The sequence below is a fragment of the Lathamus discolor genome, unplaced genomic scaffold, assembly GCF_037157495.1.
Source record: "Lathamus discolor isolate bLatDis1 unplaced genomic scaffold, bLatDis1.hap1 Scaffold_59, whole genome shotgun sequence".
NCBI classification, from domain to species: domain Eukaryota; kingdom Metazoa; phylum Chordata; class Aves; order Psittaciformes; family Psittacidae; genus Lathamus; species Lathamus discolor.
Genome location: NW_027069379.1, coordinates 23,200 through 36,656, shown reverse-complemented (window position 1 = coordinate 36,656; position 13,457 = coordinate 23,200). Strand labels below are relative to the sequence as shown.

The 13,457-nt window shown below is 68.5% G+C and overlaps 2 protein-coding genes across 2 annotated transcripts; both read left to right on the top strand.

The window, feature by feature from the left end:
* The first annotated feature begins 488 nt into the window (after positions 1 to 488).
* Positions 489 to 2,113, top strand: ZNRD2 (zinc ribbon domain containing 2). The gene is given in 6 exon segments (XM_065664789.1): positions 489 to 589; positions 705 to 835; positions 1,395 to 1,470; positions 1,798 to 1,847; positions 1,850 to 1,945; positions 1,947 to 2,113. Coding segments are annotated over 6 exon segments (519 nt in total). The 5' UTR covers positions 489 to 573; the 3' UTR covers positions 2,097 to 2,113.
* A 539-nt stretch (positions 2,114 to 2,652) lies between these two features.
* LOC136006714 (EH domain-binding protein 1-like protein 1) lies at positions 2,653 to 13,322 on the top strand. The gene is given in 19 exon segments (XM_065664786.1): positions 2,653 to 2,832; positions 4,119 to 4,176; positions 4,440 to 4,535; positions 4,634 to 4,687; positions 5,510 to 5,599; positions 5,601 to 5,701; positions 6,405 to 6,538; positions 6,635 to 6,712; positions 6,799 to 6,905; positions 7,570 to 7,718; positions 8,613 to 8,661; positions 8,758 to 10,374; positions 10,514 to 10,568; positions 10,691 to 10,716; positions 11,058 to 11,178; positions 12,255 to 12,354; positions 12,443 to 12,516; positions 12,986 to 13,100; positions 13,176 to 13,322. Coding segments are annotated over 19 exon segments (3,216 nt in total). The 5' UTR covers positions 2,653 to 2,728; the 3' UTR covers positions 13,264 to 13,322.
* The last annotated feature ends 135 nt before the right edge of the window (positions 13,323 to 13,457 follow it).

Sequence of the window (13,457 nt, the reverse complement as noted above, 5' to 3'; positions counted from 1 at the left end):
AACGCGGACCCCCCCTTCCTCTCGCACCGGAGCGGGGCGCCGTCGCCACCGTCACCGCCGCGTCCCCGTCTGTCCGGCCGTTCCGCCCCCAGCACCGCCGGCGGGCCCTGGCCCCCCTCTCACCTCTCTGCTCTCTTCCAGGTCCGGCGGCCTCGGACGGAGCCCGTGAGCCCCCTTTTTGTACGGAGCTTCCCCCTCACCCCCCCTGGGGCTTTGCTGCCCCTGCCCTATGGATCGGGACCCCCCCACACACCCCTTTCCCTCCAGGGGGGGTCCCACCTCACCCTTTTCCCCCATTTTCCAGCAAAATAAAGGTTTTCACTGACTCTCCTCGTCCGCTTCGTCCTTTCGGGGGGGTGGGGGGGGGGTCACCTCAGGACGAGGCTTAGGTTGGGTCCGCCCCCTCCATGCGGAACCACCGCGGCCGCTCACGGGGGCGACTCGGCCCCGTTTCGGTCTCGGACCCTTTTTGACGCCCTCGCTTTCTGTTTCGTTTCCGCCCGGACTCCTGTTGCCAGCCAGGCTCCTGCGTCGTGACGTCAGTTCCGGCGCGTCGCCGTCTCCTCAGCGACCATGGCGCTGAACGCGGGTGCGGGCGGCTGCGACCGGGACCCCCCCCCCCCCCCCGGGACCCCCCCGTTCCCGGTTCCCCCCCCCCATTGTCTCCGGTAACCGGTTCCCCCCCCTTTGTTCGTGTCCCGCAGGCGCGGAGCCGGCCCCGGCCGCGGCGGAGCTGGAGGCCCGGCGGGAGCGGCAGGAGTGGGTCAGCCGCGCCATGGGGCAGCTGCTGCTGCGGGGGTACCGGATGCTGGGGCGGTGCTGCCCCCACTGCGGGGTGCGCGATGGGGTGAACCCGGGGGGGGGGCTGGGAGCGGGGTTATGGGTGGGAACGGAACCTGTGGGGCTGGGTCCGGGGCTGTGGGGTTGGGTGTGGGGCTGTGGGGTTTGGTTCGGGGCTGTGGGGCTGGGTTTGGGCTGTGGGGATGGGTTCGGGCTGTGGGGTGGGTTCGGGGCTGTGGGGTTGTTTTTGGAGTTATGGGGGTTGTTTTGGGGGTTATGGGGATGAGTTCGGGGCTGTGGGGTTTGGTTCGGGGCTGTGGGGCTGTGTTCGGGCTGTGGGGATGGGTTCGGGGCTGTGGGGTTGGGTGTGGGGCTATGGAGATGGGTTTGGGGCTGGGTTCAGGCTGTGGGGCTGGGTTTCAGGGCTGTGGGGCTGGGTTCGGGGCTGTGGGGCTGGGTTCGGGGCTGTGGGGCTGGATTCATGGCTCTGGGGCATGGCTGTGGTTGGGTTTGTGGGCTGGGAATGGGGCTATGGGGCTGGGTCCATGGTTATGGGGCTGCCGAGGCTGCACTGACTCCCTCCCGCTGCCATGTGCCCCTCTTCCCCCCCCCAGACCATCCTGCTGCAGGACAAGGACCAGAAGCTCTACTGCGTGTCCTGCCAGGACCTGGACTTCGACGGCGGCCCTGGTGGGGCTGGGAATGGGGCTGATGGAGGCTGGGAATGGAGCTGGGAATGGACATGGAGAGCTGGGAATGGGGCTGGGGCTGGGGGGATTGGGGTGCTGGAATCGGGGTGGGGATGGCAATGAGAATGGTTTGGGATGAGGTTGATGGGGATGGGAGGCTGAGAAAGGGGGGTTGGGGGGCTGGGGACAGGACCGCGGAACGGGGCTGGGAATGACGGGTTGGGAATGGGGTCCTCTGGACAGGATCGAGTGGGCCGGGAATGGGGATGGGCACAAGGCTCTGAGGGGGTGGGGGGGGTCCTCACCCTTCCCTCCCTCCCTCCCGCAGCACCGGAGCCCACAACCGCCTCATCCCCGCCCGGCCCCGCGCCACCCGGCCCCCCCCCCGGCCCGAGCACTGCGAGGGGGCCGCGACGGGGTTACGGGGAGCCCCCCCCGGCCCCCCCGAGGCGGCGGCCGTGGCGTTGGCGCGCGCGGGCCGTGCTGGACAAGCTGGGCTGGGCGGCGCGGGAGCTGCCCCGCACCGCGTCCGCCGAGGGCAGCGCCCAGCTCTGCGCCCTGGTGCGCGCCTGCGCCGAGGCGCTGGGGGGGCTGCAGGCGCTCGCCCCCCCCGGCAGCCCCCCATAAAGGCTCTGACAACCGCAGCCGCCTGCCCTGCGTCCCACACCTCTTTGGTGGGGGGGGGGGGATATGGGGGGGTTATAGGATGCGTTTTAGGGGGTAGGTTTGGGGGTGCTGTGGGGCTGAATGTATGGCCCCGAGGCGGCTCTGTAATCCTATGGCCTGAGGGGGGGTGCCCTATGTGGAAAGCATTTATGGCCTGGGGCGGGCAAATATAGAGCCCAGAGCGGGGAGTTTATGGCGCTTGGAGGCAGGGATATGGCTGGGGGGGGATATGTGATCACCCATAATATGGGGTGTAGATATAAGGTCCGGGGGGGGGTAATGGGCAAAGCGCTTACATACAGGGCCCAATGGGGCTGTATGGCCCGAGGGGGGGCGGGTCTATGGCCCGCGGTGGGGGGGGGGGGGGAAGCTCCTCCCGCCCTGCTCCGGCTTCAGTTTCCTGCCCGGGCGGGGCCGGGCCGCGCCCAGCGCGGGGGGGGGATTGAGAAGGGGGGGGGGGGGCCGGTCCCGTTCTGTCGGTCCCGGAGCCGGGTTAAGGGGGGGGGGCGGGAGGGGGAGGGGGGAGGCAGCCCCGGAGCTGTCGGCAGCGGGACCCGAACCCGCGGCGCTGCGGGGCTGGGGCTGGGGGGGCCATGGGGTCGGTGTGGAAGCGGCTGCAGCGTGCGGGGAAGCGCGCGGCCAAAGTGCGGTTCGTGGCGACCTTCGAGGAGCTGCTGGTGGAGGGGGGCAGGAGCTGGTGAGACCGGACACCCCCCCCCCGCGCCCCCCCCCCGGACCCCAAACCCAACCCCCCCCCCCCCTCCCCCGGACCCCCAAACCCCGCCCCGGGACCCCCCGAACCTGCGGGACCCCCCCGGACCTTGCGGGACCTTCCATGACCCTGCCCCCCCCCCCACCGTGATCCCGACACCCCCAAACCCCGGGGTCCACCCGAACCCCCCCCCCCGGTGCCCCCCAAAACCCGCGTTGTTCCAGCGCCCCGATGTTCCAGCGCCACCCCACCCCCGGATCCCTTCCCTATGGGGGGGTTTCCCCATTGGAGGGGGGGTCTTCGGAGGGGGACACGGGGGCTCCTCCCCCCCCCCACCGCCCCCCCCATTTCCCCGGTCCCGCCCCCCCCGGCCGCGTTCCCGCTTTCGTTTTGAGTTAAAAATGTCCATAAATGGGGCCGGGAAACGGCGGCTCCGGGGCTAAAAATAGACCCCGGCCCCCCCCTTCCCCCCCCCCCGGCCGGGGGTATCCGGTTTCCCCCCCCTCCAGAGCACCCGCACCTGCCCATGGGGTTGGGGGGGGGGGGAGTCTCGCGCTCCATGGGGTGCCCCCCCCACCCCCCTTGGGGCGCGGCCCCGGAGGCGCTGGAGCAACGTGGGGTGACTCATGGGGGGGGGGCAGGGCCGTGGGGCGGGGGGGGGCGGCTATAGGGGGGTAGTGGGGTCTCTATAGGGCAATGAGGCTGTTACAGGGACTGGAGCAGGGCCCCATATAGGGGCAGCTGTGGGGCTGCGGGGGGGTCATTGTAGGGGTGCAATGAGCTTTATATAAGGGCAGCTGTGGGGCTGCAGGGGGGTCATTGTAGGGGTGCAATGAGCTTTATATGGGGGCAGCTATGGGGCTGCAGGGGGGTCACTGTAGGGGTGCAATGAGCTTATATAGGGACAGCTATGGGGCTGCTGTAGAGGTACAAGAGGGTCAGTATAGGGGCACCTATAGGGGCTGAAAGAGGGACAGTACTGGGGTGCAGTATAAGGGTGCCATGGGGTCTGTATAGGGGCCACCATAGGACTTCAAAGGGGTCAATATAGGGGTGCAGCGGAGCAGCTATAGGGGTGCAAAGGGGTCTCTATAGGGGCCACTATAGGCGCCCGTTACGGAGCCGTTGCCGTTATCTATGGGGCGGCCCCACAGCCCCACCCCACACCCACGGGGCAGGAGGAGCCGCCCCACACCCTGCGGGGGGACTAGGGGGGGCCCCATAGGACAGGGGGGGTCCCCCCATCCCTGACCCCCCCGGCCCCCCCCTAGGCAGCCCGACAAGCTCACGGTGGTCTGGACCAGGCGCAACCGGAGGGTTTGCTCCAAGGTGGGCCGGGGGGGGCGGCCCGTGGGGTTGGGGCTTCCATAAGGATCCATGGGGCTGGGCGATCAGTGGGGCCGGGGGGAGGGGGTGTGACTGGGGCTCGCGGGGGGGTCCATGGGGTTGGGGGGGGGGGATCATTTTGGGGGGTCCATGGAGCAGGGGAATTTGTGGGCATCTGAGGGTGGGGGGCCTATGGGGGTCTGGGGGGGTCTATGGGGGTTATGGGGGGGGTCTATGGGGCCAGGGGGGGCTGACAGGGGGTGCAGCCCCACAGCTGGCAGCCGGGCATCGAGAACCCGTACCGGGGCATGGTCGTCTGGGTGGTCCCCGAGAGCATCGAGGTGGTCGTCACCCTCTACCGGGTGCGTGTGTGTGTGTGCCCCCCCGTGTCCCCTCCTCTGGGGTCCCCACTCGTGTTGTGTCCCCCCCCCCTCACCGTGTGCTCATGGGACCCCCCCAGGACCCCCACGCCACCACCTACGATGACAAGGAGTGGAGCTTCCTCATTGAGAACGTGAGTCCCTATGGGGGGACTTGGGGCTCCCTTGGGGGATGTGGGGGGGTCCCATAATAGAGAGGGGACCCTTGAGGGGGGGACCGGGGGTCCTGCTGGGTCCCTGTGGGAGTTGGGGTTCCCATGGGAGATGGGCATCCCCTGGGTGATGGGGTCTTGAGGGGGGGGCCCTATTAGGGATCCTCTGGGGCACATGGTGGTCCCATGGGAGATGGGGTCCTATTGGGGGTCCCCTGTTGAGGTCCCATGGGAGATGGGTGTCCCATAGGTGATGTGGTCCTATTGGGGGTCCCCTGGGTGATGGGGTCCTATTGGGGGTCCTCTATTGGGGTCCCCTCAGTGATGGGGTCCTATTGGGGGTCCTCTGTTGGGGGTCCCCTTTTGGGGTCCCCTGGGTGATGGGGTCCTACTGGGGGTCCCCTATTGGGGGTCCGCTAGTGGGGTCCCGTGGGTGATGGGGTCCTACTGGGGGGTCTCTCATTGGGGGTCCCCTATTGGGGTCCCCTTGGTGATGGGGTCCTGTTGGGGGTCCTCCATTTGGTGTCCCCTGTTGGCATCCCCTGGGTGATGGGGTCCTATTGGGGGTCCCCTGTTGGGGATCCCCTATTGGGGTCCCGTGGGTGATGGGGTCCTACTGGGGGTCTCTCACTGGGGGTCCCCACTTGGCATCCCCTGGGTGATGGGGTCCTATTGGGGGTCCCCCATTGTGGGTCCTATTGGGGGTCCCCTGTTGGGGTCCCCTGGGCGATGGGGTCCCATTGGGGGTCCCCCATTGTGCCTCCTATTGGGGTCCCCTTTGACCCCCCCCCCCCCCGCCCGCAGGAGTCCCGGGGCCGCCGCTCGGTGGTGGCGGGGGCGCCGCTGGACCTGGGCCGCCTGGGGGGGGCCGCGGCTGCGGCGGGGGGGGGGGCCGCTGGCCCTGTCCCTGTGCCTGCGGCCCCGCTCCCGCAGGGTGGCGGCCGCGAACCTGCGCCTGCGCCTGAGCGCCAGCGTCCTGCACGAGGGGCACCCGACGTGAGGGCACCGGGGGGGGCACCGGGGGGGGCACCGGGGGGGGCACCGGGGGCTTGGGGACAAGGAGGGGTTGGGAGCAAGGGGGATACGGGGGGGGGGGTCTTGGGGACATTGGGGGATCTTGGGGGCATTGTGAGGGTGCTTGGAACCGTGGGGACATCGGGGGGACACGGAAGGGGTGTTGGGGACATGGGCAGGGGGTGGGTGGTGTCAGGGGGGTCTTTGGGATGTGGGACATGAGGGACCCACTGGGGACATGGGGGGCGATATTGGGGGTGTCATGATGGGGACATTGGGGTCAAAGGGAGGGCGCTGGGATGGGGATGTGGGGAACCCATTGGGGACACTGGGGTTAAGGGGGGGAGGTTGGGTGTGCGTCCGGGAACCCGTTGGTGCCGCAGAAGGTGGCTGCGGAGGGGCCATGTGTGCTGAGGCGTGTGCCGTGCATGTGCCGTGCATGTGCCATGTGTGTGCCACGCGTGTGCCATGCGTGTCACATGTGTGCCGTGTGTGCCATGCGTGTCACATGCGTGTGCCATGCATGTCACATGCGTGTGCCGTGCGTGTCACATGTGTGTGCTGTGTGTGTGCCGTGCGTGTCACATGCGTGTGCCATGCGTGTCACATGCGTGTGCCGTGCGTGTTACATGCGTGTGCTGTGTGTGTGCCATGCGTGTTACATGCGTGTGCCATGTGTGTGCAGCGAGGAGGACATGCAGAGCGTTGCGAGCCTGCTGAGCCGCCCGGGGGACGTGGCCGACCTGGGTGACTTCGAGAGCGACCCCGAGGAAGAGGAGGAGCCGCGAGGGGGCCCCCCCCCCACCCCAGCCCCCCGAGGTGGCCCCATCACCCCCCCAAAGCCCCCCATCGCCATTTCCCCCCCATTGCCATGGGGGTGCCCTGACACACACACCCCCCCCCCCCGTACCCCAGAGTCCCCCCGGGACCTGCAGGCGCTGCCCGAGGAAGAGGAGGTGGAGGAAGAGCCCAAGGGCCCCCCCCCGGGCACAGGTGGGTTTTGGGGGGCTGCGGTGGGGGGGGGGGAGGATCAGGACTCTCAGCCCCCCCCAAGTGTCCCTGACCTGTGTTTCCTGCAGGCCCCCCCATAAAGGAGGGTGATTGTGGGGATCCCCCCACACTGGGGGTACAAAGAGACCCCTCCGGCCCAGGGGGTGAACAACCCCCACCCCAAAAGATGGACGTGGTGAGTGGGGCTGGGGGGGGCTCGGGGACTCCCATGGGGGGGTCTGGGGTCACCCTGGGGGGCTTGGGCACCTTCTATGGGGGGTGGTGCTTGGGGTCCTCTATGGATGGGAGCTGGGGGTTCAATGACCAAGTGAATGGGGGGGGGGATCCCATATGATCTGGGGGGGTCACTATTGCTGGGGGGTGTTTGGGGCCCCCATCCTTGCTGTGAGGTCCCATAGGGGCATAGGGTGCCCTAGCCCCCATCTTTGCTCCGGGGTGGTCCCATAGGGGCTGGGGGCCCCCCATGCACCCATCATTGCTGGGGGTCCCATAGGGGCTGGGGGCACCCTATGCACCCATCATTGCTGGGGGTCCCATAGGGGCTGGGGGCACCCTGCGCACTCATCCTTGCTGGGGACACCCCATGCACCCATCATTGCTGGGGGGTCCCATAGGGGCTGGGGTCACCCCGCGCACCCATCCTTGCTCCGGGGGGTCCCATAGGGGCTGGGGGCCCCCCATGCACCCATCCTTGCTCCGGGGGGGTCCCATAGGGGCTGGGGGCCCCCCATGCACCCGTCCTTGCTGGGGGGCCCATAGGGGCTGGGGGCCCCCCATGCACCCGTCCTTGCTGGGGGGCCCATAGGGGCTGGGGGGTGCGGGTGCTGACGCGCCACCAGCCCCCCCCCGGGGGCAGCGGGGCGCTGCTGCGCTGGTGCCAGGCGGCCACGGCCGGGTACCGCGGGGTCCGCGTCACCAACTTCAGCACCTCCTGGCGCAGCGGCCTCGCCTTCTGCGCGCTCCTGCACCGGCACCGGCCCGAGCTGCTGTGAGCCCGCGGGCACCGGGACCGGGGGGGCGCGGGGATGGGGACATGGGGGGGACACCGGGATGGGGATGGGGATATGGGGGGGACATGGGGATGGGGCATCCTTGGGACATGGGGATGTGGGATAGGGAGCCCTGGGGACATGGGGGATACATGGGGGGGGATATGGGGGGGACAGGGGGATGGGGCATCCTGGGGACACCGGGATGCGGATGGGGACATGGGGATGGGGATATATGGGGGACATGGGGGGGACATGGGGATGGGGACATGAGGGGGATATGGGGGAGACACCGGGATGGGGCATCCTGGGGACACCGGGATGGGGACAGGGACATGGGGGGAAACGGGGGGGACACAGGGATGGGGCATCCTTGGGACATGGGGATGGGGACATGGGGGGGATATAGCAGGGTACAGGGGGGACATGAGGATGGGGCATCCTTGGGACATGGGGATAGGGATGGGGACATGGGAGGGACAGGGGAATGGGGCATCCTGGGGACACCGGGATGTGGGATACGGAACCCTAGGGACATGGTGGGTACATGGGGGGGACACGGAGATGGGGCATCCTTGGGATATGGGGATGTGGTGTAGGGAACTCTGGGGACATGGGGGGGACATGGGAATACCCTGAAGAGATGGGGGGGACGCTTGGGGATGGGGACAGTGACGGCGGAACAAGGGCATGGGATGGGGCTCCCCTGGGACATGGGGGACACAAGGAGCTCTCTGGGCACACTGGGGGGGGTCACCCTGGGGGAGTGGAGAAGGACATGGGGGGTACCCTGGGGACTTGGAGAGAGATGGGGCTATGGGGGGGGGTAGCCCTGGGGGACCCCCCTGGCGACCCCCGAAGGAACCAAGCTCCCCCCATCCTCCCCCCTCCAGTGACTACGAGGCCCTGGACCCCCTCGACATCCGGGGCAACAACAAACTGGTGCGTGGGGGGGGTGTTGGGGTGCGGGGGGGGGGGGGGGTGTCCCCGGTACCGGGGTCCCCCCCAGCCCCCGTTGTCCCGTTCCCCCCCCCCCAGGCCTTCGATGCCTTCTCTGCTCTGGGGGTGCCGCGGCTGCTGGACCCCGCGGACCTGGTGCTGCCGCCGGCGCCCGACCGCCTGGGGGTGATGACCTACCTGAGCCAAGTGCGGGCCCGGCTGCAGGAGCCCCCCCCCGGCACCGCGCAGGGCGGTCCCCCCTCGCACCCCCACATTGAGGGGGGGCCCTCATGGACACCCCCGGACACACAGCTTGGTGCCATTAAGGGGGAGCCCCCATTGACTCCCCCAGACCCACAGCCTGGTGCCATTAAGGGGGAACCCCCATTGACACCCATGGACCCGCAGCCTGGTGCCATTAAGGGGGAACCCCCATTGACACCCATGGACCCGCAGCCTGGTGCCATTAAGGGGGAACCCCCATTGACTCCCCCAGACCCACAGCCTGGCTCCCTTAAGGGAGAACCCCCATTGACACCCATGGACCCGCAGCCTGGTGCCATTAAGGGGGAACCCCCATTGACTCCCTCAGACCCACAGCCTGGCTCCCTTAAGGGAGAACCCCCATTGACTCCCCCAGACCCACAGCCTGGCTCCATTAAGGGGGAACCCCCAGTGACACCCATGGACCCGCAGCCTGGTGCCATTAAGGGGGAACCCCCATTGACTCCCCCAGACCCACAGCCTGGTGCCATTAAGGGGGAACCCCCATTGACACCCCCAGACCCACAGCCTGGTGCCATTAAGGGCGAACCCCCATTGACGCTCCCAAACCCACAGCCCAGCACTGGCCATGGGGAAACCCCATTGACACCCCAAAATCCACAGCCTGGCTCCCTTAAGGGGGAACCCCCATTGACACCCCTACTCCCACAGCCTGGTGCCATTAGGGGGGAGCACCCATTGACACCCCCAGACCCACAGCCTGGCACTGACCAGGGGGGGTCATCATGGACACCTTCAGACCCACAACCTGGTGCCGTTAAGGAGGAGCCCCCATTGACACCCCCAGACCCACAGCCTGGCAATGGCCAGGGGGGGCCCTCTCCTGTACCCCCAGACCCACAGCTCAGCACCACCGAGGGGGGGCACCCCTCAGAACCCAGGCTTGGTTCTGTTGAGGGGAGAGCCCCATTGACACTCTCAGACCCACAGCTCAGCACCACTGAGGGGGCCCCCCCATCAGGCCCCCAGCCTGGCTCCATTGAGGGGGGGCCTCCATTGGACTCCCAGCTTGACACTGGACAGGGGGGGGCCCTCTCAGTCCCTCAGTTTGGTCCTGTTGGGGGGGGTGCCCCAGGGTCCCCCCCCGACCCCCAACTCAGCATCACCGAGGAGGGGTCCCCCTCAGCTGGTTCCATTGAGGGGGGGCCCTCCGGGCCCCCCCGAGACCCCCCGCTTGGCCCCAGCCATGGGGAACCACATCCGGCCCCTGCAGTGTCCAAGGACGCTGGTTCTGGCCCCCCCCCGGGGGTGCTGGTGCCCCCCCCGAGGCTGCACCGCCCCGGGGGGGGAGGGAGTCGCCCCCCCCCAGGAGCCCCCCCCGGCCCCGCGCCCCCCCCCCGCACCAAAAGCTTCTCTCATCTGCGCGACGCCGACCTGGTGCGGAGACGGCGCCTGGAGCGGCGCGGGGACCCCCCCCGGACCCCCCCCAGGGTGAGAGACCCCCCCTCAACCCCCCTCGGGACCCTCCGGGGGGGGGGGGGCTGTTATTGTAGGGTCTACCCTAATGCCCCCCCACAGTTGCTGCCCCCCCCCAGTGATCCGGCCCCTGACCCCCCCCCTCTCTCCCCAGGGTGATGGGGACACCGGGACCCCCCCCGCGGCCCCCCCAGCCCGGCCCCAACCCGGTGAGTGGGGGGGGACACGGGGGGGGGGGGTCATGGGCATGGTCGGGGGGTCACTGCCTCGTGTGTGTCCCCCCCGCCTTAACCCCCCCCTTTTTTGTGTCACTCCCCGACCCCCCCTACAGAGACCCCAGCAGAGGAGGAGACACCGGTAAAGGGGGGGACAGGGAGGGGAAAAGGGGGGGACATGGGGTGGGATGAGACACGGGACAAGTTGGGGGCACAGGAGGGATGGGGCGAGGGGACCCCGAGTCTGTGCCCGCGGGGGGAGCATGGGGGTGGCAGCGGGGGGTCCATGGGGACACCGGGTCCGTGTCCATGGGGGGGTGGCAGCGGGGGGTCCATGGGGTCCATGGGGACACCGGGTCCGTGTCCATGGGGGGGTGGCAGCGGGGGGTCCATGGGGCCCATGGGGACACCGGGTCCGTGTCCATGGGGGGGTGGCAGCGGGGGGTCCATGGGGACACCGGGTCCGTGTCCCGCCGGGGGCAGCGGCTGCGCGACACGAGCCAGTTCGTGGTGGCCGAGCTGGAGGCGCTGGAGCGGGAGCAGGAGCGGGTGGACGCGGTCGCCGTCAGCCTGGAGCGGGAGCTGCGCGGCCTCATGCAGTCGGGTACGGGGCCACCGGGACCGCAGCGGCGGTGCCACAGCGGGGACAGGAGCGGGGGGGTGCGGGGGGGACACTTGGGGAGCGGGTGGGGATGGGGGGACACGGAGCTGGCCCCTGGCAAGGGACATGGGGGGGATACGGGCACCGGTGGGGGCTGCGCTGTGTGCGTCCCCGTGTCCCCCTCCTGTCCCATCCCCTGGGGCCCAATGTCCCCTTGTCCCCCATCCCCATTCCCCTGTGTGTGTCCTCTGTCCCTGTACACCCCGTGTCTCTTGTGTCCCCTCATGTCCCCATATTCCCCATGCCCCCATATCCCCCCGTGCCCCCATGTCCCCGTGTTCACCCGTGTCCCCTGTGTCCCCATGTCCCCCTATCCCCATGTCCTCCATGTCCCCCTGTGTCCCCCCATGTCCCCATATTCCCCATGTCCCTGTGATCATTCATGTCCCCATGTCCCCCCATTTCCCCATATTCTCCATGTTCCCCATGTCCCCCCGTGTCCCCATATTCCCTGTGTCCCCCTATGTCCCCCCATATTCCCCATGTCCCCATGTTCATTCATGTCCCCGTGTCCCCCCGTGTCCCCCCATATTCCCCATGTCCCCTGTGTCCCCCCATGTTCCCATGTTCATTCGTGTCCCCGTGTTCATTCATGTCCCCATGTTCATTCATCTTCCCGTGTTCATTCATGTCCCTGTGTTCATTCATGTCCTCGTGTCCCCTCATGTTCCCCATGTCCCCCTGTTCATTCATGTCCCCATGTCCCCCTGAGTCTCCGTATTCCCCGTGTACCCCCGTGTCCCCATGTCCCCGTGTTCATTCATGTCCCCATGTCCCTGTGTTCATTCATGTCCCCGTGTCCCCCCATGTTCCCCATGTCCCCCTGTTCATTCATGTCTCCCTGTGTCCCCATATTCCCCGTGTACCCCCGTGTCCCCCCATGTCCCCATGTCCCCCTGTTCATTCATGTCTCCCTGTGTCCTCATATTCCCCGTGTACCCCCGTGTCCCCCATGTCCCCATGTCCCTGTGTTCATTCATGTCCCCGTGTCCCCCCGTGTCCCCCGCTGGTGCCGGCAGGCGCGGACCCCCCTCGGGAGGAGCAGCTCATCCAGGAGTGGTTCTCGCTGGTGAACCACAAGAACGCGCTGCTGCGGCGCCAGGACCAGCTCCAGCTGCTGTGAGCGGGCACGGGGGGGGGGGGCCCGGCCGGGCTGGGGGGGGCACTGCCCCGGTGACACCCCCGTGTGAGTGTGTGCCCCCCCCAGGGCGGAGGAGCAGGACCTGGAGCGTCAGTTCGAGCTGCTGAGCCGGGAGCTGCGGGCGATGCTGGCCACGGAGGGTGGGGATGTGGGGGGAGATGGGGGGGGGACGGGACACAAGGGGACAAGGGAGGACATGGGGACACGGGAGACCCACGGGGGCATGGGATATGGGGGGACAAGGGGGTTATGGGGAGACACGGGGACATGGAGGCACAGGGATATGGGGGACACGGGGGGGATATGGAGGGACATGAAGGAGGGGGGACATGGGGACACAGAACCCCTGGGCTGGGCACACCAGGGGTGGGAATGCCCTGGCTTGGGGAGAACTGGGGTTTGCCCCCCCCCAAGCATTAGGAGACCTTCAGCTTTAGGGACAGGCTGGCATTGGGGTCCCCAAGGGGGGGGTACCCAGCGGCCTTTGGGGATGCCCTGAACTCAGTGAACCCCCCGCCTTGGGGCAACCTGGCTTTGGGGACCCCCCATTGCATTGGGGCCCCCCCCATTGCCTTGGGCACCCCCGCACCATGGATTCGGCCCCCCCAGAGTGGCTGAAGTCTCCGGCGCAGCGGCAGCGGGAGCAGCTGCTGCTGGAGGAGCTGGTGGCCCTGGTGAACCGGCGCGACCAGCTCGTGCGGGACCTGGACTGGCGCGAGCGGACGTGAGTGGGGACCGGGGAGGGGGGGGGGTCCAGGTGGGTCCGACCCCCCCCCCCACCCCGTCTCTGTCCCCATAGGGCGCAGGAGGAGGATGCTCGCCTGGAGCGAGGCCTGGACCAGCGGCGCCGCAGCTTTGCCCGCAGGGACACGTGCAGCATCGCATGAGGGACACCCCCCCCCCCGCAGGCACCCGGCAGCAATAAAGGAGATTTGATGTGTGGAAATGGATGGGGGCTATGGGGGGTGGGCTAAGGGATGGGGTGTGTAGGGGGTTGGGGGGGTATAGGGACTGTTAAGGGATGGAGTCTATAGGATGGCTACAGTTGATGGGAGGCTATAGGAGATGGGGTCTATATGGG